A 27,892-nucleotide genomic window follows, 5' to 3' on the forward strand; every position below is an offset into this window, starting at 1 on the left:
CCGCACAATATGGTCAAAAGTAAGTGGACGCCACCTGTCCACATACTTTTGTGTACTTGTGGTCTGGGTTAGTTTTTCCTGCTTTGGTCAAGTCCTGGTCTAGAATAGAGTAATATAGTTACATGTAGTTATACTATATGGCTAAATGTATGTGAACATACAGTATACTGCTGTGTACCTTCGGTCTACGCCACTTTTGCCTGGTTTGAGTCCTTTAGTTCCAATAAAAATAAATGTTAATGCTCCAGAATACAAAAATATTTTGTGTCAACAGTATGTTTGTCCCCGTTCTGTTTCAACATGACAACGTCAGCTCCATACAGAAATCATCTCCCAGTCTGGTGTGGAAGGACCAACCTCAAGCCCATCCAACACCTTTGGGCTGAACTGGAACACCAACCGTGAGCAAGACCTGATATAGACCCAGCATGGTGTTGGACCTCACAGACACTCCTGAAGCTGCGTCTCTACTGTCTCATGACAACTAAAGTTCATTAATAAAAAAACAAGATGAAAAAAGCTTTAAAATGTGTTTAATGGCTAATTAGACATGTAGTAAAAAGTGTGTTCATAGAAGATATCAGACTACAAGAACATTACTTCACTTCATTAATACACAAATATTACAATTTGCAGTATTAAAGCAAGAGTGCATGAATGTAGATATGATTGTACCACTCTGACATACAGTATTTGGGGCTGGTGGCGAGCTACAGGGTCCTTCATATAGAAAAGTGACCTCATCAGGTGTATAAATAAGTTTGATCCTGTGCTCTGAGGTTAGGGAGTTTCACAATGTTTGTGAAAGTTGCTTTAAAACTGTGAATTAAAAAAAATCCCAATGGTGTTCACGTAACCAAAGCATCACTGTTACGTGGCATCCGCTTCAGAAGACAGTGTTTGTGACGGTGAAGAACGTGTCCAGGCAGAGAGAGGATCAGTGAGCTTCTATCGGCTACCGGAGGATTGGCGACACTTGAGAGAGCCACACTGGCAGCTGAAGTACTTGCTCTTCACCCTCCAGTAGTGATCGCCATAGTCAAACCTGGTGAGGAAGAGGCACCCGTCCATCATATTATCTTTGCTTCAACTATTTACTTGACATTTTCCACCACTCACCCTATCTGGTCTCCAGCTTTGACAGGCCTGCTGGAGAAGAAGGCTATCCTTGGGAAGCGTAGATCCTGGTGCATGGTGAACACCCTCACAGCCAACAGGTTGGGCTCACACAGGTGGTTGATGAAGCGGCCGATGTTGCCAAAGAGTCTCGCATCAATACAATGTACGTCTCCCACCTGCACAAGACGATGAACAACAAGAGTCACGGTCACATGTTCTTCATCTGGAGGTCCAACAGAGTGAGAGCACCAGAAACGTCATTAATAATCCACGAGAACAGCAAAACCTTCACCTGCTGAACTTACTGTTGTGCAGGAAGTGGGTCTGTGAACTGTCTGTAAGAGACAGCTCACCTTCACTTTCTCTTCCAATACGTTTTGTTAACCTGTTGGTTTGTTTCCAACCTCTCTGATCATGTGACTACGTGTGTTCTGTTCTGGTCCATGTCACCGCGTTCCCAGCTTCTGTCCTGAATCTACTCCTGATTGCTTCCTCCTGCTCTGGCTCCCACAGTTTAGGAACCACAGCACTAATACAGTGTTCACCCAACTTTGTTTTTCCGGGGACACACTTTTAAAAAATGACAAACCAACCCAATTCACAATAACCCTCATCTATAAATCATGAGAGGGAACTTGAGCCGTATACTATCCTGAATAGGTAAAGCAGCCATTTAGAAAATACATACATTTGATAAATCACTATTTGTTTTATGTATGCGTTACTGAAAATACATGTTGTATACTTTATGAGACCAAATACCTTTGAGGCTAACAGACTCATTCTTTTCATCTCCTCTCATCAGTAAAACAAACGAGTGTGGGGTTAGTAGGCTATGGTCATTACAACAATACGAACATTCAGGCTCCACCATGTGGCTCAAAAGTGTACTGCAGATAGAAATGTTTAACAAAAGACGATTCAAATTCTGCTAATGTATTTGTTGACTCTGATAAAACCTCCAGTGTTTGAGGATCACTGCACTAATTAATGCATGTAGCCTCACAGAGGCCACACGAATAAATCAAACAGGTTGGGTTTCTTTAAGATACTTTAAAAGAACAAAGAGACTAGTCCACCCTGCTAACATCAACACGGTGTATGGATGAGCGGGTCTGCAGTGCCCCCTCCTGACCAACTATCAGAGCACATGCGTGTCTGATCCGACAGTAGAATGGAGACTGCGGACACATCTACACACGTTTGACATAGCTCAGGTTGTGTCAACATGTGAGAGTGTTGTATGTTGATGGTCTTAAGTGTGACTTGATGTAATGTAGTGGACACATGTATACAGAAGCATGCAGTGGCTCGTGTCTTCTCGTCTCTGAAGACGAGGTGAGACCAAGTGGGCTGGCCCCCTTTAGGTGTGTGACACCTGAATAAAAGAACACATACGTCAGCACTGACATTACACCATCATATGGTTTGACTGGCTACTAACTGAGCCACATTTAAATCCCCAACAGGGATCCATTTTCACTCGTCTAATTCTACAAACTGCAACTGTGAGAACATCTAATTCAGGGGTGTCAAACTCCTCTTCACTCTGGGCCACATCAGCATCATGGCTGCCCTCAAAGGTTGCAACTGTAAGACTGTATAAATGTAACTACTCTATAACATATTGTTAAATAACGGTCTCTGCATTTGATTATTGTTTATTCAAGTGTAACAATATTGTACATGCAGTTATATAACCTCAGCCACATCGGTTTTATTCTTTCTACACCAGAGCTGCTTCTTGCTTAAAATCCTTTCAAGGGTGCGTTTGCTCAGTACAATCCACGTGAAGTATTTCATGTGTTTAACATTTAAAGTAGTCTTCAGTGTACTCACAATACATTTCTATGTCACATGTAGAGTAACCTAAGAAGAGCTGCTTCTATGACTGTTGTGTTAAAGTATCTTATGATTTAGACTTTCTATCTCATATTTCAGACTTTCTATCTCATATTTCAGACTTTCTCTCTCATATTTTAGACTTTCTATCTCATATTTCAGACTTTCTCTCTCATATTTTAGACTTTCTCTCTCATATTTTAGACTTTCTATCTCATATTTTAGACTTTCTATCTCATAATTTAGACCATGGGGATATTTTTTTTTCAAGTCTAACTTTTTTTTTTGCTGTTGGATTTGCAGGCCACATAAAGTGACGTGGCGGGCCGATTGACACACGTGATCATATTTGTTCTGATTATTTCTACTGATGCATCAGAAAGGTTACTAGTTGTAGAAGTCATCAGAGTCCTAACTGAGCATCCAACCTGCAGCAAGCCGTCATTTTGTCCTCTCACCTCAGAACCAACATGCACCTTCACCGAGCACACCTTTCCAGATTCATGTAAACCAATTGAAACACCTTATTGTCGAGGGTGAAGAGGAAAGAGTCGTTCTCCCTTTTATCGGCCTCTGCATCAGTGATGATCTCCCCAACATACCTGTGGAAACATTAAAGGGAAAGGAGCTCAGAGTGCAGCTTCTCTTCAATATTTCATGCTGTAAAACACTGAATTCAGTCGTTTCTCTTGTGACAGTCTCTCCTTACTCGCATATGAATGTTCCCTGAGGGATATCCTGCATGGCCCTCACTCCCCAGCCCATCTTCTGAGTCCTGAAGAGCTGCAGCCGGGCTCTGAAGCAAACATCAACAAGGCAATTATCTCTGCAGCAGCAGCAGCAGCACAGGAACATCAAGACAAACAATGATTTGATTCAAGAAAACAGTTTCAAGAAAGAAAAACTACTCAGAGAGCCTATTCTTTACTGGAAGAGGAAGCTGACTCCCGTTTCCTCTGGCCTGGTGTAAAGGCCTGCCAGCCATGTTGTTAGCATGCACACTGTGATCTCATCGAGCACAGTGCACACCAACCAGTCCTGAGCCCACGGTTTGTGTTACTGTGTGTAGGGATGGGTGTCGTCAGGATTCTATCCATACTACTGTTCTGGTCTTTATCAATATCTTTATTGTTTCTTTTTCATGAATAAATGATTGCTTTTTAAGATATTATTGTCACAGTGTTTCAACCATAGAACTGATCAGATAGTGTTATTATGATCCTGGACCAAGCTTAGTCCTGTCAGATGTAATCCGTGTTAGGAGCTCTGATAGTAGTTCATTCTCAGCTAAAGGAAAATAGGACATCAGACCTTTTCTCTCATTTTCCATGACTGAAAGGAAACCCTGCTGACTTCCAGTGTAGCCACATTGGAGCTATATATTTGCTGATTTAAGTCGCTGCTAGTTTACACTGCTGCTGCTTCATATAAAACCTTCCCCCAGGAAACCAGAAGGCTTTTGAATGTTTGAATGAAGTATTCGCAAGGAAGGAGAGGTGGAAAAAGAAACAGCCACGGTGAGCTGTTGGATGAAGAGCTGCAGGAACAGGTCACCTCAGTCCGTTCTGGACCACTCGGTTCCTGCAGGTCCTCCAACAGGAGCAGGCGTGGTTACACTCAAACAGCACTGGGGGCTCCCTCTGACAGAAGTCCAGAGGTAGGCGACCCTCCTACATACACACCAAGAGACATGTTACAAACACTGATTACTGTTGAGACTAGTTATCTGTGCTTTCACAAAACCAGCTGTTTGATTTTGTATTCAGAGCTGGAAACATATTTTCATATACGGACAACATAATGAAGCAGGTAGACCTGGACCTCTGCTCTGTGAGACCAGCACTGCACACAAAACTAAATGTTTTAATATCCACAACTAGCTCCAATAAAATGTGTTAAACTAATGAAAACCTTGTTTCCATTTGGAATAACTGTAGTATGTTATTCAAAAGTAAACACTCATGTGACTAAGTATGTGACAGTAAAACAAAAAAAATACATGATAGTTAAAAAGACTCTGAATAAGTTATTTTATTATTGGTAAAAGCAATGGACATTGAAATAACCCCACAGAGCTATAGCTGAGTCTAAACCTGTGTGTGTGTGTGTGTGTGTGTGTGTGTGTGTGTGTGTGTGTGTGTGTGTGTGTGTGTGTGTGTGTGTGTGTGTGTGTGTACTTACACCGTCATACCAACATCTCAGGCTGAGCTGACCACATATGCATGTACTGGATGAGCAGTCGTCTTTACAGCTGCAGTGCTGAGTGACACAATGAGGGGCTGATATGAGTCAGGTATTATAGACCAGGTATTATAGGCCAGGTATTATAGACCTGGTATTATAAACCTGGTATTATAGACCAGGTATTATAGTCCAGGTATTATAGACCAGGTATTATAAACCTGGTATTATAAACCTGGTATTATAGACCAGGTAGTATAGTCCAGGTATTATAGACCAGCTTTATAGACCTGGTATTATAGTCCAGGTATTATAGGCCAGGTATTATAGGCCAGGTATTATAGACCTGGTATTATAGACTAGGTGTTATATACCTGGTATTATAGACCTGGTATTATAGACTAGGTGTTATATACCTGGTATTATAGACCTGGTATTATAGGCCAGGTATTATAGGCCTGGTATTATAGACCTGGTATTATAGTCCAGGTATTACAGACCTGGTATTACAGACCAGGTATTATAGGCCAGGTATTATAGATCAGGTATTATAGACCAGGTATTATAGGCCAGGTATTATAGACCTGGTATTATAGACCTGGTATTATAGGCCAGGTATTATAGGCCAGGTATTATAGCCCTGGTATTATAGCCCTGGTATTATAGACCTGGTAATATAGGCCAGGTATTATAGACCTGGTATTATAGACCAGGTATTATAGACCTGGTATTATAGACCTGGTATTATAGGCCAGGTATTATAGAGCTGGTATTATAGAGCTGGTATTATAGACCAGGTATTATAGGCCAGGTATTATAGGCCTGGTATTATAGACCAGGTATTATAGGCCAGGTATTACAGGCCAGGTATTACAGACCTGGTATTACAGACCAGGTATTATAGACCAGGTATTACAGACCAGGTATTACAGGCCAGGTATTACAGGCCAGGTATTACAGGCCAGGTATTACAGACCTGGTATTACAGACCTGGTATTACAGGCCAGGTATTATAGGCCAGGTATTATAGACCAGGTATTAAAGACCAGGTATTATAGACCTGGTATTACAGGCCAGGTATTATAGACCTGGTATTATAGACCAGGTATTATAGACCTGGTATTATAGACCTGGTATTATAGACCAGGTATTATAGACCAGGTATTATAGGCCAGGTATTATAGGCCAGGTATTATAGGCCAGGTATTATAGACCAGGTATTATAGACCTGGTATTATAGACCTGGTATTATAGACCTGGTATTATAGGCCAGGTATTATAGACCAGGTATTATAGACCTGGTATTATAGACCTGGTATTATAGACCTGGTATTATAGACCTGGTATTATGGTGAGCCTTCTGTTACACAGCACAGGTCTGATGTGAATGTCTCACGGTAACGTGAAGCTTGCAGCAGGCTAAAGCACAGAGCTGTGTCTTAGGCTGCAAGTGCACTTGTCTTTTCAATGTGAGACATCGGAACTCAGCGTTGTGTGGAAGGAACAGACTTGACAGTTCATGCGTCCTGGCATTGAAAAGACAAGTGTACCCACGGCCTCGGTCTTTCTTTCAATACTTTCTTACCTTGCGTGTAGCACGCCAACCATCGGTTCCTACTGAAGACATTCATCTTTAAAAACTGCTGCTCAATATTAACTTTCATTAGTTCAGTAGTTTCCTAAAACAGCTGGTCACTGTAGTTTCATCATGTGTTACTCAAACAGGAGGGCATAGTGCAACACGTGTTAGTAGATACATTCATTGTTGGTTGAGGACTGAATAGACTTCAGTCCTCACTTCATCACCAGACTTCTTCTTAACACACACACACACACACACACACACACACACACACACACACACACACACACACACACACACACACACACACACACACACACACACACACACACACACACACACACACCTTTGCTTTCTTTAGAGCACTGTGACACACGTAGAGACTCACCTGTAAATGAGTGATGTCCCGGTCCATGTGCAGCGGGGAGGTGACACAGCTGTCAGGAATGTATTTAAAGTTTTCAGGGCTCGGCTCGCTGTCGACACCATTAACACAGGTAATAGGAACTGCCTCGTACCCCCGAGAAATGTCCCTAGGAGAAGGAACATTTGTTTTAAAAATCTGATTCAAATATGAACAGAACAAACGAATAAATGCATAATAGTTCTGTATCAAGGACAAATGTGTGTTGAACTAAAACTAGACAACTATAACTTAAAGCAGCACCTATAATATTTGTATGTGAGCAATCAATTAAATGATTATGTATAATGTGACAGGGATCACTCAGAGAATTATCACACATCATTATCAAGTCAGCAGTTCCCTCAGTGCTACGCAGCTCGTTAGTCTCCATTTCACTTTCCAGCTCACTCCCACATCTCTCATCAGCCTCATTTCCACTAACTGACTGTCCTCAGTCTGTTGGACAGTCTGTCCACCACTTTGGTCCAGACTGGAATATCTGGTCCACATTCATGTTCCCAGAGGATGAATTGTAATCACATTGGTGATCCCTTAAGTCTTAATCTAGCGCCATCATTAGATCAGATTTGAAACTGAAAGTGAGCTGAACATAGAGGGTGACCATTGTAAACAGTATACCTGCTTTGAACCACACGTTAGCATTGTCATTGTGAGCATGTTAGCAGATATCTTCCTCAGGAGTTGGTGGAGACAAAACCAGAACCAGAAGGATAGTGAACGTTGGACTTGAATCCAGTAGATGGACACAATCAGGACCCCAAATGAAAGGTGCTCTGTGTGTGCTGGATCTGTACACAGGCAATCATTTGCAAACACCTCAGCCATATTAACCAGGATTGGGCGATATCGACATTCCCCAACTTACAACGTTGCTGTAAGAAAAACATCCAAAAATGATAGATACAAACATAGATATGAATATGTATGACTGGAAATGCATATGAACCCGTAAGAGGCCACAACGTGGCAACAATGTTTATGCTTTAAGCTCTATTTTATGCGTTTTATATCAACTGCCCTAGTCCGGTACCGCCACCATTGACTTTCACTTTGATCTTTCGTTGCCTCCTCACACTCTCTGGCAATCCCTGTCTAGAATACATCTTTTACAATGCCACACTTTATAATAACACATTCCATAATAGGAACCTAAAACCAGCTTTCTTTCTTTAGCTTGTTTTTGTTTGTACCTGTGGGTTATGAAAGTGTTTCATAAGCAAGACAGGAAGACACCCGAACAGAGATGAGAGCAAACAGCAGCAATATGTATGACACACACACACACCTGCTGAGCACTCTGTCTCCATGACTGTCCCTGCCTCGCCGGGCATCAGTCAGCTTCTTGTTGGTGTTCAGGGCCGTCCACACCTTGGAGCCGTAGACGCAGCAGTCCAAAGCATTCTCTCCCTCCTTGTTCTTCTGAGTGATGTCAGCTCCACGAGACAGTAACAACCTGCAGATGGAACAGTTCAAAGTCTGGTGATTCGGGTCACAAGAGCTTTTTGTGTAACGTAACTCAACAACAGTATAACACAGTAGGAAAAACTGTTTTCAAATCTTGAATGGATCCACCAACATGGGGGCATTGAAGCTATACCAATATCACCAGCACTAGGCAAATGTAGCACAGTATGGCGGGACTAAAGGTAATGTCTTTATTGTGCATGTACACGCAATGTCAAAAGTCAGACGCCTGTGCATTCTGGGAGAACTGTCGGCCCCTTTCATTGCCTGTCAGTATATCTAGACCCGGGTCTGTCCGGTCTGCATCAGGTATGGGACGCCAGAAGAAAAACGTATATGAATACCTGAACGTTTCATTTCTATATCTGGTTTACATGACTCGTGTCAATTCAGAGTATATTTGAATTCAAGCATATTCCTACACTTCGAAACATTTTCTAAACTTTCAGGACTGTTCACTCTTTTTGTCACACAATGTTTTCAGCTTTGCTGCTTACATGCAATCATTAACAGTGCAGGAGAAAGCATATTCATGTGCACATGACTAATTGAATGTGACTAACAAGTATTTCAAATGAATACATAGTATTTATCCCTTATTAACAGTAACTGATCTGAATTTGAGATCCCAGATCCCACACTCACATCACACACTCCAGGTGGTTCTCTCTGGCAGCAACATGAAGCACCGAGTCACCGTGAACGTTGACGGCGTTGAGGTCACATCGAGCCTCCAGCAGAGCCAGGGCGATGTCATCACAGCCCGAAAGCGCCGCCCAGTGCAGGCAGACGTTCTCCTCCTGAACAGGGAGCAGAGAAGAGGTCAGCACAGGGTCTGACAACAGGCCAGGAGTCTCATTTATACAACAGTGCGTAGGATCCACACGTTCAAAGCTTCCAAAATGACCGCGACAATAGCTGCTATCCACTGCCCTGGATATCATGTTACTTTGATAGGTGGTTAGCAGCTTCTCTAAACTTTGGTAACCTTGTAACTGTAAAACATACTTCTTCAAGATATGGGGGAAACGCTTTGAATGTGCAGAACGTTTTGAACATAATAATCCAGAAGATAGAAATTGCACACTTAATCTCAATATTGGTGTAAAATAGGTTTTCAATTAAAATGAAGAGGTCCAGTCATTAAAATGTGTTGAAAGTAAGGGTCCGAACCTCATCATGTCTGAATGTCCATCTATCAAATACAATCGACAATGTATATATCCATATCATTTCAATAACAGTAATCTTCAATGTTTAAAGTACTGTACTGTGGGATACTTGTATGACACTTTTAGAACAACTATCTTAACCATGAATGAAATGAGTCCCAGAACAATGAAGATGCTGTCCGACAAGTACAGGACAGCATCTTCTGAAATAAATAAATAAATAAATAAATAGTATGTCAGGGCTCTGAGCATTCCCTTTTATTTCTCTTTATGTATTTTATGTTTTTAACTTGTTTTCTACTTCCTGTCCTAGAGAGAGAAATAGTCATGTGACTGTCAAGCCAATAGTTTGAATCTTGGCTTGAATGGAGAGAGAGGGTACATCCTAAGTCTCTTATTTGTCATTTCCTCGCTCCTCGATTGAACCGGAAGTTGTTCTGCTCCGCCATATTGACGGCCGTCCCAAAGCTCTTATTTAGCTCTGAGGAGAGAAAAGAGAGAATGCACAAGAACAGCGCTGCAGTTGATCAGACTGACTGACTGACTTAAACACCAGAGTGAAGACAGATCAGATTAAACTCTAGTTTATACTTGATATGTTTTATGATTCACCATCTGGTTTAAATATGTTCATTGTAGACTTAACAACAAAAGGACCACAAACAACTTTCTTCATTTATTAGAAAGATTTGTCTTTTCATGATCTGATATTTCTCTCAATAACTTTTATTATGGAAACAATTAAAGTGAGAGAGAGCTTTTTACATCATTGATCATCATTTCATTCAGTCACGTGAGGCTGATCATTCCTGAGGGTTTGATGAGTTTTATCATTTAAATTTAACCTGAAACATTGAGCCTAATAAATTAATTCAGTGTTCAAGAGAAACCATAATCATATTCTGGGTTAATTAATAATGACGTCACAATATGCATTTCAAAACGTACAGACTCAAATAATTCATAAATAAGACAAATGCATTCCATCAGTCTTGTACTTATATGGAGGACACAGAACACAGTACAACTACCACAGAACACAGTATAACTACCAAAGACTGTGTATAAATACTCAAAGCAGTTTGTTAAAGAGGTAACTGGCTACAGAGAGAAAACATCTGGCAGTGATGATTACTGTGTGTCTTTATTAGTATTAGTTACTATTATTAAGTACAGTGATCATGTGTTTAGACAAACTTCTCAAAAGTCTCTCCAGCTGTTAAAGCGACTGACAGCTGATCACAGCTGGATTAGCTGATCCTCCGTCATCAGAAACAAACGTCGCTTCACAGGAAAGGACGTCTCATGTCTCTTAAAACATATTTCCTCGTTTCCTTGCATCATTTCCTGTGTCCTTTCCTCGGGAAACGGGGATGCAATTAAGAGACTTGGGATGCACCCCTAGTCGTTCACAGTAGCTGTCCCTATGGTCTATAGCCGTGACTGTCGCGAAAAACAACGCTCTGTGGTCTGTATCAGTGATGCTTGGATGAGACACAATCTTTTATTTGATCACTTAGAGTAGCATTTACTTAAATCAAATGTAGTGTAATGATATATAGGTATACAGCACAATGATCGGGTTATGAATGCTGTGATACCTTCCTGACTAAAGTAGAAATCTTTTTATCACATAAAAGAAGCCGACACAGAAGCTGACCCAGTGCACTGTAATGTCACTCAGTTTAGTCATGTTGCACTTTACATCCATTTTGTTTTATCACATTAGACATTTGTATGAAATTGTCATAATAACCATATGAGTTAAGGCCAGGTGACAGTGACCTTTGACTACATTAGTAAATGGACTGAATTTATTTATTTCTCTTCTGACCACTCAAAGCTCTTTAACACTACATGTCATCATTCACCCATTCACACACTGATGACAGAGGCTGCCATACAAGGAGCCCATCAGGATCTAATCCAATCATTCACACACTCACACTCCGATGGCACAGCCTTCCGGAGACATTTGGGGTTGAGTATCTTGCCCAACGGCGCTTTGACATGTGGACTGAAGGAGCCGATTCGGAGGACAACCCGCTCTACCTCCGAGTGACAGCCGGCAACAGGTATGAAACATCATGCCTCCATGAGATCACACCGAGCTGCGACGCTGTATGGGAACAGTACTATGTTGTGTGTGTGTGGTACATGTGTTACAGTGAACAGCGTACCGTGGGCACTGACCTTGTCCCTGATGTTCACGTCGGCCCCTCTGGACAGCAGCAGGTGGACCAGCTCCTTGTGCTTGTACTCAATGGCCCATGTGATGGGAGTCCACCCCCCGTCGTCCTGCACAGACACAGGCCGTTACTCCCATGCAAAGACGTACACTAACGTATGAATATTAATGACATAGCACAACATGAGCTGTTAGCGGTGTGTGACTCTACCTGACAGTTGATGTGTTTGGATGCTTTGGAGAGCAGATGATGAACAATATCACAATGTCCCAGTTTAGCTGCCAGATGCAGACAGGTGAACCCAATGATATCCTGGGATGACAACACGATTGACATTCAACAACTGAAGCAGTATCGCTCGTAGCAGATTTATTCAATAATATCAAAATATGTAACATTATCAATAACTCCATTATGAATCATCAACCCATCAAGTAGTACAAAAAATATGATGGCATGCAGCTTCTGCTATAAGACACCATACAATTCACTAACACTAGATTTTAACACTAGATTAAATTCAGGAGACCACCCAATTTTGGAAAATAGGGAAAATTTAAAAATTTAATATTCATCAATTAAATCTTAATCTCAGGGTAGCTACGGAGTTCTTCTCAAGGTGTACAGGGACCTATTATTTCATATATATACACAAATCAAATGATCAAGTTCTTTATAAATGGAATATTTATTAGACTAACTACATAACTACACTACTAAACAGAAAATAGATGATAAAGAACAATAAAATGAATGAACTGAATAAAGAATATGACTCACATCTTTGATGTCTATCTATTCAATTTGTTTGACGTTCATAATGTCATCAAAAAATATAAATATAAATAATGAATTTGGTTCAAAAGATGTGAGTTTGAGAAGCACCTGGAAGTTTGTGAAGCAATTTCATATTAGTTCAAGTTTTAGATATATCCTACTTTAGGTCTAAAGCTTATCATCTCTATCTGAGGTTATCTTATTAACTAAGATTATTGTTTGGCCTAGAAACATCAAACTCATTCACATCCGGTATTTCATATTGTTCTGATGGGCAGAAGAAGGTGACGCTGTATGAAGCGGCGGCTGTTCCTCTTGGTTTGGATCACCTTATGTGTGTATATGTATCTTGTGTACCTACATGCATAATACATGGATAAGATTTAACTCAACATTTTAGCACAAATTCAGTGACAATCAGGCTGGTGGTCTGAGCTTTGGTTGAGAGTAACCATGCAGTTTATAAACCAAAATAACTATAACTGCACTGTACTGTACTACACATAGCATTTATAAACTCTGATGTTTTCACTGTTCCACAGTCGGTAAACTTCAAGCTTGCACTATTAATGTATAAAGACACACTATATAGAGTGAGTCAGTAATGTGAGAGTGTTGCATGACTACAGAATTAGGGTTAGAAGATGCTTATATGAACATACCTATGAGGCAGGATCTTAGCAAATGATTAATATGATTTAAGTTGAATAAATAGACACTAACCTACTCACAGATGGGGATTAGATCTCAAGGAATCAGTATTTGAGAGGGGTCAACAGAAGGTCCAAAACCAACATGTCAAAGCAGTCTACGTTAGCTCAGCAGCACATATCAATTGATGTTCATTGCATCAACTCAGTTTCTTTAAGTTGTGTATTCACAACTGCATGTGTGTCTGTCTGTCTCCTCAGGAAAGTAGAAGCTTGTTAAACAGGAAAGGCGGTGTCACAAAGCCTTGTCGGCTCAGTCCTTACAGTTCCTAAATCACTTCCCACTTGTTGGGTCTGGTAAATTGAGGGTCCAACCACTTAATGACCTAGGGGTCCTGACAGCAGTTTATTAGTTAAGATTTTGTCATCTCATTTCAGTTTTCATGATCTCTCCCTCGACGTTCACTCCACAACACTGTGCTACAGTCCATGAGTTCAAGAGATACCTGATCACCTCCAGCCCTCTAGAGCCCAGGTCAGGCTGTTGTACATTTCAGAAGACGATCAGAGTGAAGCGTTAGTTTATTCCCCCACTACATTATATTCATAGCCAACTTTGTACTGTAAACAATGACTGTTAACTGCATCCTAGTTTCTCTTCCATGCTCACATTTGTAATTGTGTTTTCATACATTCCTTAATAAGTCCCTGTAGAAAGCCGCTATAACGCCCCAATCAAAACAGAATAACCTAGACGCTTCCATAATGACTATAATAACTGAACCACATCCAATCAAATATTTGTTGACTTAATGAATTAAAATGAAGTCTCAACTCAGAGTTGGTGATTGATGGAGTAAAGACTAACAAAGGTTTTGATGAGTTCCATTTTGAATGAAGTGTTTTACAATGATTGGCGAGCTCAAAGGAGTGTTGTCTGAATGGAGTCTGTGACTTTAAAAGGACAGCATATTAATTGTATGTTAATACATTATAATCATTGTCCAAGTCCCTGGTGATTTCATTAAATATATTTGTACCACATAGCATTGCGCTGAGAGAGGGTGAAGTATCGTCAGAGCAGCGTTGGACTGTGACTCCCCACTGAAGAGAGACGAGAGCGCCACGTCAGCACAAAACATCTTTCTAAAGCAAAGTGGTCCACGACTTGGATGTGAGGCGGTCTCAGAGATATTTGACAATAGAGTATTCTAGCCTGCAATAGGTGACGTCACACTGTCGGGACTCTTCAGACCTGCATAAAGACCCTGAGCTGTATGAAGAAATGTACCAATACAAATAATACAATCTAATGCCATGTAGAGGATCTGGTTAACAGACTTAGTTATAGATTTTATTTGAGTTATTGTCATTTAACTGGTTCAGATTAAGGCACCATGACTTCAGGTCAAAGGGCACCCCGTCTGTACATGACATGACTACAACTGCACACACTTACTAGAATCACTTCTATGAGCCACTTCAGAACCAGTCTGTTCATTTATTTATAGTTCAACCATATGATTTCAGCTAAAAATGGAATGTAGCATGTCTCAATGTTTGATACACACACCTACAGGAGGGGGTCGTATTTGTTTAGAAGGTCCCTTTAACACTTAGCAAATCAAACCGGAGACGCTTTTACAGACCAGTCTAAACCAAAGTGGAACTGAATGGTTGGTAAATGTGTGCGTCAGGTGCGTGTGGAACCAAGCTGAGCTGAAGTGGCTGTAGTTGCTGCACTGGTTTCTGTGGACACACTGGTTAGATTTCTGTTGCTCTCCCATAATACGTTACCATACTGTTCCTCTAATCATCAGGGTAGAAAACCAGGCAACATGGCGAGATAGAAAGAAGAGTGTGATGTGCATTAAAGTTCAATAAACTTTTAAAGAAACACTTTTGTTTCTATTCAATTAGCATATTGTTCTTTCTGCACACTATGAGATGCATTTTTACAGACTTGATTTTTTTTTTCATCGGATGCTGTTGTAGAATCACTTCAGAACCAATCTGTTCATTTATTTATAGTTCAACTTCTGCTAAACGACCCAGAAGTAGATGTGATCTACCTCGATGAGTGAGAGCAACCGTTTACTGTCGTTGTAGTACTTTATATGGTGACCAGACGACTTTGACTTGATACAAAGTGAAGCCGCTAGCAGCCGTACATCATGCCCCAGAGGAAACGCATTTTGGGATGTCTTGCATTTATCACGCTCATTGCAGGAATGCCCACTAGAGCTGTTGGCCGAGTATAAGATGTCTCCACTATAACCTGCCTCCAAAGTCGTGCTGCACAAAGCTCGTTCCAAACAACTCCAACAACTTTGCGCAGCCATTGAACAGCATCGGGACAACAACCTACAAGCCACAGTCAACGACCGTATTACCTCAGAGACACTGCCTTCTGCTGCAGGAGTCTCACCAAATGAGGAACATGTGAGAACCACACATCCAAAAGATGAATGTCTTATTGTCTATTTTCAGTTGATTTGTCTTCATTTATGGTCCTGAATGTCATACAAGCTTTGCTTTATATGTTGTTTCTTTTCAATTTGTGCATAGCTTGATTATATCATTTGTTTCTTTTTTCAATTTCAGATATCACAAATAAAACTTTTTTACTCTTCTGAGTAAAACTGGTGATGTAAACTGGTTTTGGTTCTTTTAGTATGTGCTGCTACATCAGCATCAACACAAACAATGTGTTTTTCAGGAGGTAAAAACAACACTATTGATGTTGAGTAGTACAGCAGGTTGATAGAGTGAATGAGAGTGAAGACACGTGACCCACCTTGTGGCCGACGGCTGCTCCGGCTCTCAGCAGGTACTTCACTGTGTCCAGATGGCCGTTTTCACAGGCCGCCATCAGCGGTGTCCTCTGCTGCTCATCAAACATGTCCAGGTTGGCTCCAGCCTACAGGATACACACACACACACACACACACACACACACACACACACACACACACACACACACACACACACACACACACACACACACACACACACAAGAGTGTAAACAAAACCCACAGATTCACACAACTAATTTTCTTGTTGTAATAGAAATCCACAAATGAATGTGTTTTAAAGGATTTGAAACATAATGGATTTTGTTACATTTATATACAAATTGCTGAACCTGCTTTTCGTGTGTGAACTTCACTGCAGTCATGTGGTTTTTGTGGGACTCGCCCGGCCTGCTCCATTTACAAATGTATTTATTTTTCAACAGGAAACATCGTTATGTTATTAATGGGGTAACTTTAAAAATAACTTAATAAAGAAAGTGCATACATGTTCTGCACCCTTCTCACTAGCAAAGGAGAAATAATGATGAAGCATTGCAGTTCCTGTTGGATTACTAGTAGAGATAGACACAGATATACACTGCATGTGTATAGGCAATTACTGACTACCCTGTCTAGGTTACTTATGCAAAATAAAAATGACTTAAGTCTCATAATAATATTGACCAAGAAGCTATTTTGTATTCAGCTGTAAATAAACACTGGCAACATGTTGAATGACAAAACTAAAATGTGTCTCTGAGATGTTCTGGCCAGTGAAGACATGACTTCCTACTATGACACACGTGATAAATACATACAGGCCCTGAGGTGCAGCCTGCACTCAAGTGGGTCTCCTCACCTGGACCAGCATGTGGCAGATCTCCTGGTGGCCCTCAGCAGCTGCTGCATGAAGAGGGGTGCCTTTGTTTGGGCCCTCCATCAAAAAGTTGGGGTCCTTCCCATCAACTTCAATGTACAAAGTTTGGTCTATCAGTGTGATAACAACAATGCTAGAAAATACACATTGAGTGATTGTAAGTCACTACATCAAGTGCTTTGTGTCCAGGAACATCTTGAGTTACCCAGGAGATGAACCACCTTCTGGAGCTCTCCTTCTTTTGCAGAGACGTACAGCTGTCGGGGGGGGTACTTCAACTTCTTTGGTTTCAGGCTACAAAGGATAAAAAGATGCAAACTGTGGTCCCACACTGTACTTTCTAGAAAACCGAAGCAAAACAGTCCATTGTGAACCTTACTTGTCATCATCCAGTGCCATCAGGATGCTCTCTAGTGACTCTTTAGGTTGTCGGTCCGCAACACACACAGCCTCGCTATTTACACTGGAGAGAGAGAATGCCAACTGAAATTATCCTTTCAATAGCTGTGATGATAATAATAATAACTTTATTATATAGCACCTTTAAAAACAAGAGTTCACAAAGCAGCTAAAACAAGACAATAGTAATAACAACAGAACATACATTAAAATATGTACATATGTGAAAAAGTATTAAATGTTTCAGATCATCAAACTAATTTTGATATTAGACAAAGATAATCCGAGTAAATACAAAATGCAGTTTTTAAATGATGATTTCATTTATTAAGGACGAAAGCTGTCCAAACCTACCTGGTCCTGTGAAGCAGTAATTGCCCCCTAAACCCAATAACTGGTTTTGCCCCCCTTGGGCAGCAACAATTGCAATTAAGCGTTTGTGATAACTCTCAATGAGTCTTTCATGTCGCTGTGGAGGAATTTTGGCCCACTCTTCTCTGCAGTATTGTTCTAATTCAGCCACATTGGATGGTTTTTGAGCATAAAACAGCTTGTTTGAGGTCAAGCCACAGCATCTCAATCAGATTTAAGTCCAGACTTTGACTAGACCACTCCAGAAACTTCATTTTGCTTTTTTTGAGCCATTCAGAGATGGACTTGCTGGTGTGTTTCGGATCATTGTCCTGCTGCACAACACAAGTGCGCTTGAGCTTGAGGTCATGAACTGATGGCTCGACATTCTCTTTCAGGATGTTCTGGTAGAGAGCAGAATTCATGGTTCCATCAATTATGGCAAGTCGTCCAGGTCCATCACACTACCACCACCATGTTTGACTGTTGGTATGATGTTGTTTTTATATTATGTGTCAGTTTTACGCCAGATGTGACAGGACGCACACCTTCCAAAAAGTTCAACTTTTGTCTCATCAGTCCACAGAATATTTGCCTAAAAGTCTCGGGGATCAGACAAGCCTTTGTGTTCTTTTTGCTCAGCAGTGGCTTCTGCCTTGGAACTCTCCCATGGATACTATTTCTGCCTAGTCTCTTTCTTATTGTTGAACCATGAACACTGACCTTAACTGAGGCAAGTGAGGCCTGCAGTTCTTTAGATGTTGTTCTGGGGTCTTTTATGACCTCCTGGATGAGTCGTCGATGCGCTCTTGGAGTCATTTTGGTCGGCTAGCCCCTCCTGGGAAGGTTCACCACTGTTCCAAGTATTCTCCATCTGTGGATAATGGCTCTCACCGTGGTTCGTTGAAGTCCCAAAGCCTTAGAAATGGTTTTGAAACCCTTTCCAGACTGATACATGTCAATTACTTTGTTTCTCATCTGTTCTTGAATTTCTTTAGATCGCGGCATGATGTGTTGCTTTTTGAGAGACTTTAGCAGACTTCACTTTGTCAGACAGGTTCTATTTAAGTGATTTCTTGAATCAACAGGTCTGGTAGTAATCAAAACAATAAAAAAATCAGGAAGGGGGCTAATATTTTTTCACATCACTGTACACTCAAAATGCTTCAACCCCCACCACATATCAGGTCCATCCGCAAAATCTACAAACCCCCAGCCGCTCCCAATAAACAACCCAAACAAGGACAACCCAAATAGCTCAACACAACCAATGCCACAAGCGGTCTCCCTAAATCCAACACAAAGTGCCACCACCAATGAACACCGCCCCCGAGGAATCTCAGCCCACCCCGGGGCTAATGGGCTAAGATCCCCCAGGAACGCTGCTAGAACCCGGCGCCCGACCACGCCCACACCAGGCCACAACAGCGAAAGGGCGTTTTTGGTTTCTGCGCCGAACCCGCAGAAACCACCTGCAACACCAGCCGTGCCCAGCCACTCAAACTGCTCCCGTCAACAATCCAACCCGCCCACAATAGAGAACAATCGAGTGCAACTGCATCTATTAAAATAATTTAGTAAAATGATCAACTAAAAATAAAACTGAATTAGAACAGGAAAGCGGCGACATCCCATAAAAGCCAGTCTGTAAAACTGTGTTTGTGACATCAGTGATGTTTTCTCTGTGACAACATGTTACCTGGCCGGGCTTTCATTCCTTCTCCTCTGGGGCTCGCTGGTCTTCTTAGCTCTGAGGATCTGTGGAACAGCAGGCGTGGTTGGTACTGAAGGCAGGGTGGCCACAGGGGCTGCGACTGGGAGGACCGGCCCAGGGTTTGATCTGGGTACAGAGGGAGACGGATCAGCCTTGGACACCGTGACCTCCTTCGCACCGCTGGCGTCCTCTCCGCAGTGAGGGCAAAACCTGAGATCCCTCAAGATGGAAGCACAGTCGCGGTGAAAGCGGTGGGAGATGCTGCCGTACGGCCTGCACTCCATGAAGGTGCCCTGTGGGACGGACCAGGAGAACACTGTATTAAAGTTTAGAAGTGCAGTACCTCAATATATACACCATATAATGAATCTGTAGTAATCAAAAGTGAAAACAACATCAGAAACATTTAGAGCCGAGCGCCCCTACACCACTTGTCAGGTTCCAAATGTGTCCATTTGAATTGATGTCACCCCTGATGTTATTCAACGCCATCATTTATCAAAGTCAGGTTTTTTGTCAACTTTGCATTGGCACTACCTCCACTTGGCCTGCTACAGCAGGGTTTATGCTAAACTGTTCTTTTTAATAATAATAATAATAATAATAATAATAATAATAATTCTGGAGCCATATAGAACATATGTTTTAAATAGCCAAAGAACAACAAGCTAGATCCAAGTTCCATAAATGTATTTTATTAAAAGTCAGCAGAATGAACTAAGTATGTAAGCTACTGTACAACAGTAAGACAAATAGCCTTGCTATTGTTAATTAAATAAAGAAATTGACTATTAGTCTACATTTAATGTTGGTTAATGTCTTTATTTCATCTACAAGAGCTGCTGTTATACGTTTGTGTGTGCTTGCTATTAGATATAAATAGCAGTGTCGATGGTCGCGTTGTATTGTGTAGATCTGGCTTTACTGCGAGTCGGAGTATGTTAGTGTAGTAGTGAGCGGTGCTCTCCAAGGTGCTGAAACTGCTGCTAGGAGCTACAGCTGGAAACTGTTTCGCGCATGACTATGTAGCCGATGCGTGCATATGTATATATATGTGTGTGTGTGTATGTAAATACATGATGAAGTATAGATAAGTTAGATGAGGAAGTGGCCTGAAAAATAAAATAAGGTTATTGGTCTGAATTCCGTGTTTGTCTCATTTAAAATAGCGTTGTGTGGCTTCTTGTAGGGCTGCACTGAATATTTGGAAGATTCATTCATAACATTGATATTAGAATTAGTATCATTAATAATCAACAGACACATTACGCTCAACAGTCCACCTTCTCTTCCCCCCTCTCTCAAACACACTCAGTCCTCTCTGTACTCGTCTCAAAAGTCAACATTTAGTGAACAAAGATAGATTTATAATAACTTCCAAAATTCACGACGTCATTTTATCTAACGAAATATTCAGCTTCGATACATATTTGTTGTCGTTTAGCTTTTCAAAAGCGGCTTCTTCACTTAGGCGTGTAGTCGTTTGCTGCAGCACTCCTACCTACACACAGGCCTAGCATCAGAGCGTCCGCTGCAGTGTATTGCACGTACAGGCAGGTGAGGCGTATGTCGCACTAAATCAGGTGTAGCGTACATTACGCAAATGCGATTTGTCAATTCATGTGAACGCCACATCTAAAGGATACAACCCTCGCCAGAGCTACGCCTACGTCACGTGTGAGTCTCCATTGTGAGTGTCTGTAACATGTTGCGTGCGTTAAGCGGTTTGGTGGATATCACACGTCTTCAGAAGGCGCTAGCGAGGTGTTTGATGTTGGTGTGCTGAATGCTTTCACGCCTCATACTCAAACGCAGCAGGGGAAAACTTAACAAAAACATCCATTTAACCGTTACTCTGCTCTGACTGATACTGTGAGACCACTCAAGACAGAGACTGAGCCAGTGTCACAGATGAATACCAGGAAAATTAAGAACTAAGATCTTTACTTAAGTAAAAGTACTAATACCACAATTCAAAATTTGGGGTCCATGCTGACACCAATGTTCAAATAAAAATGTGGGCGGTGTTTGTGCTGATATTTATTCCCCTTTTGTGTTAGGGAAACAAATAAAAAAAGAACAGCTGTTTCAGAGTCATACACTTTGTCTTTGTACGGGAACAAATTCAAAAATACATATGTGAGTCACAACTTTTGATATAACCCGTCACATGAATAAGATTCTGCTTTTAAAAAATGCTTCGAAAGTCCTTTTATGGTCTCTACAACTACCTGCTCATACATTCAGTACACAGCACAGCAGAAATATTTGTTTTTTGTGACATTAATCAAATGTAATGTAAAAGCCATTGGAAACATAAGCAGTGTTTCCCACATAGACTATACTTTGACGGGCCCATCCGCAATCAATTAACCAGTGGAATAGTAGAGGCAGAACAGCGGCGGGGAGCTCGACGCTGCTTTAGCTGTCCAGGCTGGACCGACAGTGGGACTACAAAGTGGATTGAACTTGTACAACGCTTTTCTAGTATTCCGACAGTCAAAGCACTTTAACACTACATGTCATAATTCCTAGTAAGTATATAATCAAGAAAATGGACAGAGTCACTGAGTCACTGTGCAGCCACATGTGCTCTTTAGCCGTTATTATATATTAGAATATTATTATTGATGCACTAACATGTAAGATACATTTTGCATCTGCAATGGAGCAAATTATATTCATTCGTTAATACTGTTGGGTGGTTTCATTTACAGTAAGACAATGCATTCTATTTCATTTCCTCATGAATAAATGTAGTGATGTAAAAAGAATATTTCCCTCTGAAATGTAGTGGAGTAGAAAGTAGCATCAAAATTGTACTTAAGTACAGTACTTGAGTACATTTACTGAGTTACTTTCCACCACTGATTCATACCAGGCTAGTAACCTTTGAGCCGTGGCAAACAAACAGCAATAACAAACAGTATGGCACTGCTGTCAGACATCCACGCGTTTACAGTATCAGTGTGCTCCGTTCCACTCACCGCTCGGCAGAAGAGTCCACAGCCGGGGCAGCAGTGGTGCTTGACCATACCGGCCCGGTGGTCCTCGCACAGAACCAGCAGATGGACCGTGTTAGAGGGTCGCATCATTTCCTGCTTCATTACTCGCTTCTGGCACCGGATCAGCTGAGGAGAGGAGATAATCATCATACTGTACAACATTAAAACCAATAGGGTTCCAGTACTGTTGGCGTATTTGGACCCTATATATATATATATATATATATATATATATATATATATATATATATATATATATAGATAGATAGATAGATAGATAGATAGATAGATAGATATCCACACACACACACACACACACACACACACACACACACACACACACACACACACACACACACACACACACACACACACACACACACACACCATTACTTCAGATGATTTTACCATTCCATCCGTGCTCTCCATGGCCATGCAGCTCTGATCCAGTGTGGACACGTTGCCTCCGCTGTGAGGAGTCTCCATGCGACAGCAGCACAGCGGTAACTCCTCAGCCAGGTCTGTTTCTGTCACCTCAGCATCTGCTGCTACTCCTGCACACATACATCCCATCATTCCACCACAAATCACACCAGGAAATTCACATGTGACCTATAAAAATGGATTATTTAGGAGAAAATGCTGTTGTCACCTGACGAGGGAGGTGAGAGCAGCTCTTCCTGGGCCTTCAGATCTAGACAGTCCAAGGCCAGCTCTGTGTATTCAACATGGCAGCCTTCTCCAGGTTCCACCTCCATCAACGATTCAGTCTTGATGGCTGTCGGTTCTCTGTTCTTCTGAGTCTCTGGTAGAATGCCTGCTTTCTCGTCTGCTGCAGCGCCGTTCTTCTCCACACTGGGTCCCGGTTCCTCTTTCTGATCAAGAAAAGGAAAAAACATTTGTATCAGTGACAGCTGGTGATATTTATTCAGCTATTTGTCATATTTTAAGACTCCAGTCCATGTATAGACTCAGTACTACTTGATATAAGCGCTCTCATGTTCCAAAATATGAAGCAGTGTTTCATCCCACACTCACTATGAGCCAACCTCTAAACACAGAAGTAATTATTTAAAATGAATTACATTTTCACTGATGTTGCTCGTTAACTCATTGTTTCCCTTATATGTGTTTGTGATCAGAAATAAACGCAGTCACTCTCTTCCTATAGCTTAACCTCACATTCATACTTTTATGTAAACATGTGGATTGTACCAACAAAAACTAATAAAAACAGATGTTATTACTCCTGTATTAGCATGGGCTCAAATTACTGTCAATATCCACAAGAACAAATGAGATCCAAACTAACTGAAGCTTGCGAGGAGAAAACTATGATTTGAGTGCGAGGAGCGTTCTATCATTGCCCTTCTGCTCGCTCGCCAGTGGGTTTTCTATTTGACAGTAAGTGGGCGGAGCCCGTCACCATTGTATAACTAAACGTTATTGGTTAAAATCCTTGTCTTTGGATTGGCCGGATGTCACTCCTGACACAGACACTAGGTGGTAGTATGAAGGTGTTTTTATCCACCACTAAACATCTCAGGGTTAAATAATGTACTTCTACTCCACTACATCTCAGAGGTATTCAAGTAAATCTATTTACCTCTGAGGTGTAGTGGAGTAAAAGTACTATATTTACCTCTGAGACGTGGTGTAAATGTAGTGGAGTAAAACTATTTACCTGTGAGGTGTACTGCAGTAAAAGTACTATATTTACATGTGAAATGTAGTGGAGTAAAAGTATTTACCTGTGAGGTGTAGTAGAGTAAAAGTACTATATTTACATGTGAGGTGTAGTGGAGTAAAAGTACTATATTTACATGTGAGGTGTAGTGGAGTAAAAGTACTATATTTATCTATGAGGTGTAGTAGAGTAAAAGTACTAGGTTTAACTCTGAGATGTACTGGAGTAAAAGTACTATCTTTAACTCTGAGGTGTACTGGAGTAAAAGTACTATATTTACCTGCGAGATGTACTGGAGTAAAAGTACTATGTTTACATGTAAAGTGTAGTAAAAGTACTATATTTACATGTGAGGTGTAGTAAAAGTACTATATTTACATGTGAAGTGTAGTAAAAGTACTATATTTACATGTAAAGTGTAGTAAAAGTACTATATTTACCTGTGAAGTGTAGTAAAAGTACTATATTTAAATGTGAAGTGTAGTAAAAGTACTATATTTACATGTGAAGTGTAGTAAAAGTACTATATTTACATGTGAAGTGTAGTAAAAGTACTATATTTACATGTGAGGTGTAGTAAAAGTACTATATTTACATGTGAGATGTACTGGAGTAAAAGTACTATATTTACATGTGAAGTGTAGTAAAAGTACTATATTTACATGTGAGATGTACTGGAGTAAAATTACTATATTTACATGTGAAGTGTAGTAAAAGTACTATATTTACATGTGAAGTGTAGTAAAAGTACTATATTTACATGTGAGATGTACTGGAGTAAAAGTACTATATTTACATGTGAAGTGTAGTAAAAGTACTATATTTACATGTGAAGTGTAGTAAAAGTACTATATTTACCTGTGAGATGTACTGGGGTAAAAGTACTATATTTACATGTGAAGTGTAGTAAAAGTACTTTATTTACCTGTGAGGTGTAGTAAAAGTACTATATTTACATGTGAAGTGTAGTAAAAGTACTATATTTACATGTGAGATGTACTGGAGTAAAAGTACTATATTTACATGTGAAGTGTAGTAAAAGTACTATATTTACCTGTGAGGTGAAGTGTAGTAAAAGTACTATATTGAAGTGGAGTAAAAGTACTATATTTACATGTGAAGTGTAATAAAAGTACTATATTTACCTGTGATGTGAAGTGTAGTAAAAGTACTATATTGAAGTGGAGTAAAAGTACTATATTTACCTGTGAGGTGAAGTATAGTAAAAGTACTATATTTACATGTGAAGTGTAGTAAAAGTACTATATTGAAGTGTAGTAAAAGTACTATATTTACCTGTGAGGTGAAGTGTAGTAAAAGTACTATATTGAAGTGGAGTAAAAGTACTATATTTACCTGTGAGGTGAAGTGTAGTAAAAGTACTATATTGAAGTGGAGTGAAAGTACTATATTTACCTGTGAGATGTACTGGAGTAAAAGTACTATATTTACCTGTGAGGTGAAGTATAGTAAAAGTCCTATATTTACATGTGAAGTGTAGTAAAAGTACTATATTTACCTGTGAGGTGTAGTGGAGTAAAAGTATTATATGTACCTGTGAGGTGTAGTGGAGTAAAAGTACTATATGTACCTGTGAGGTGTAGTAAAAGTACTATATGTACCTGTGAGGTGTAGTGGTGTCTGTATGGTGTCGACCACATTTTAATAGACTATTGAGGAGGGGGGGGTTGTGGGAGGTGTGATGAACAGGAAGGAATAAAGAAAAGGACCTTCTCCTGATGTTTCAGGGCCCTGGCCTTCTTCTTGGGGACCAGGTTGTACATTCCCATCTTCCGCTTCCTTCTCTTCACAGCTGGGAAAAGCATACAGACTGGGGTTAGGTGGTGACCAGAAGTCATCATTGGGAAAAAATGCCTAATAGAAAAAAAACAATCCCCTGTAGTAGTAGTAGTAGTATTATTATTATTATTATTATTATTATTATTATTATTATTATTATTATCATCATCATTATAATAAAAACAATGGACGTTTAAAGAAGAGCACTTTTTTTACTCCTCTTACATTATCAAATGGGAGGATGATGTATTGAAACATTGGTAATTATTGATGACGCTGAGATGTTTTGATAACTGCAGCCCTTCACTGATGAAATATCATATGAACATTGTAAAAAACATCACATTTGGATCAAGTAGTCTACCTTCCAGTTAGATTCAAATCAATAAAGTTTGCAAAGAAATGAGCGACTGACCGGACTGAGGCTTGATGGAGGTGGAGACGGCTCGGTGACGGAGCTCTGTACTTGACTTTGGTGCCTTCCTGGCAGGAAGCTTTGGAGGCAAAATGAAGACAACATAGTCACTAACATGACTATGCCACGACAATAAAGGCATGTTTATTGATCAGAATTGTGATTTTTGTGTATACTTATCATCTATTTAATAGATGAGAAAACAGAAGGAAAGCCTTGACCATTTACTTGTGCTTTTTCCCCTGTTGAGGCCAGTACAGAGCCTGGACTGGGAGCTGGTTCCTCTGAGCTCCCAGCAGCAGAGAGTCTCCCTCTGACATGTGGGCCAGTCATCCGTCCGAGTGCGTCTAGAAAGCGGCTGCCAGGAGTCGCCATCAGCCTCCCAGAAGCGGCTCCTGGTCGTCTGCTGCTGAGAGCATCGTCCCTGTGGAGTATGGCTGAGCTGTGGAAGGGGGTGATCTTTACTTGGGGCCTCTGGCCACTCTGCACTGCCTGCGCCTTGGCAGCAACGGGTGTCCCGGATGAGTGACTGGAGGGTCTTCTGCCTCGTCCAGGCGGCTCACCGGCTCCACTGGGATCCATCGCCGTTCTGGGGGGGGGCTGCTTGTTGAAGCCGGGTCAGACTGCGGGGGCCTCTGCACAGCAGCACCTGAGAAGTTTCAACAAGTTTCACGACATTCTCTAAAACAAACACGCTCACAGTTAAAAGCTCTGTCGTTACCATGAAGTGTACACAGTACGTGTATCTTTGAAACATTCAACATGTAGCAATGAAAAGCGCACCAAGAACAAAGTTATCACATATCTGCACGGCACTGGCTTAACTATGGAAGAGCTCAGCCCGGTGGACCAGCGGAAGCGGGGACTCGTGTGAGGCGTAAACAGCTGACAAACATCACCGAGAGCTTCAACGAGGCCGCAGTGAAAAAACGTTAAAGCAGCAGTTTCATCCTACCAGCTCCGGTCGGTGCAGCAATATCCGAGCGAAGGTGTAGAGAGCGAGGGACGGGACCGTGGGACGGGACAGGAAGACACCAGCTTTCACTTCCGCCCGCATACCCGCTCAAGCACGTGACGCGCCGTGTGCTCCGCGTTCATGTTCCTCGTGGATTCTGAAAGACTTCACCAGAAAGCTGCCTGTTGCAAACGCCACTGTCTACAATAAGGACACCGCTGACCAGCTTCGTTTTTAATATCTTGAACTTATTGTGATGGACGATATGATCAAAGTTTTTTTCGCGGGTTAAAAAAATGGGATCAAAGCGAACCCGGAAGTAGGAAACTGAGTAGGAAAAGTGAGAGCTCTAGTCGCCAGTTGATTATTTGGCACAACTTAATTTAAAGTCTATGGTATTGTAAGCTATTTTGAGTACGTTAAGAGCTCTATGTAGCAGTGTTCCTGTGTATGTATATGGTGCTTTTATTGTGGAGGATGAGACGGAAAAA

General features: G+C 41.0%; 1 protein-coding gene across 2 annotated transcripts; it reads right to left on the reverse strand.

Moving 5' to 3' along the window:
• Nucleotides 1-516: 516 nt before the first annotated feature.
• On the reverse strand, nucleotides 517-27,484 carry ehmt1a (euchromatic histone-lysine N-methyltransferase 1a). Of its 2 annotated transcripts, none has more exons than XM_068703082.1 (23): nucleotides 27,402-27,484; nucleotides 26,675-27,095; nucleotides 26,447-26,525; nucleotides 25,962-26,044; nucleotides 23,197-23,419; nucleotides 22,953-23,098; nucleotides 22,527-22,670; nucleotides 19,525-19,832; nucleotides 17,455-17,538; nucleotides 17,281-17,369; nucleotides 17,058-17,164; nucleotides 16,201-16,323; nucleotides 12,187-12,288; nucleotides 11,981-12,085; nucleotides 9,261-9,415; nucleotides 8,437-8,604; nucleotides 7,113-7,257; nucleotides 5,143-5,220; nucleotides 4,516-4,631; nucleotides 3,671-3,757; nucleotides 3,485-3,563; nucleotides 1,120-1,295; nucleotides 517-1,045 (listed from the first exon to the last, which is right to left on the reverse strand). In XM_068703082.1, the coding sequence occupies exons 2-23, from the start codon at nucleotides 27,026-27,028 to the stop codon at nucleotides 949-951; spliced, it is 3,048 nt and encodes a 1,015-aa protein (XP_068559183.1). In that variant the 5' UTR covers nucleotides 27,029-27,095; nucleotides 27,402-27,484; the 3' UTR covers nucleotides 517-948. The 2 variants fall into 2 exon arrangements, with proteins under 2 accessions (XP_068559183.1, XP_068559184.1); XM_068703083.1 differs by lacking the exon at nucleotides 27,402-27,484 and adding an exon at nucleotides 27,230-27,347.
• Between the last annotated feature and the right edge of the window lie 408 nt (nucleotides 27,485-27,892).

Source organism: Cebidichthys violaceus, unplaced genomic scaffold (genome assembly GCF_023349555.1).
Source record: "Cebidichthys violaceus isolate CVI_PGR_0920_01 unplaced genomic scaffold, fCebVio1.0.p SCAF_9, whole genome shotgun sequence".
NCBI lineage: Eukaryota > Metazoa > Chordata > Actinopteri > Perciformes > Stichaeidae > Cebidichthys > Cebidichthys violaceus.

Excerpts from the sequence above, each read along its gene's own strand:
- ehmt1a (XM_068703082.1), bottom strand. The coding sequence starts at position 27,028 with ATGGATCCCAGTGGAGCCGGTGAGCCGCCTGGACGAGGCAGAAGACCC. Across the intron at positions 22,671-22,952 it reads TGGAGAGCACGGATGGAATG|CTGATCCGGTGCCAGAAGCG; the intron begins GTAAAATCATCT and ends TCCTCTCCTCAG. Across the intron at positions 7,258-8,436 it reads GGAGACAGAGTGCTCAGCAG|GGACATTTCTCGGGGGTACG; the intron begins GTGTGTGTGTGT and ends TCCTTCTCCTAG.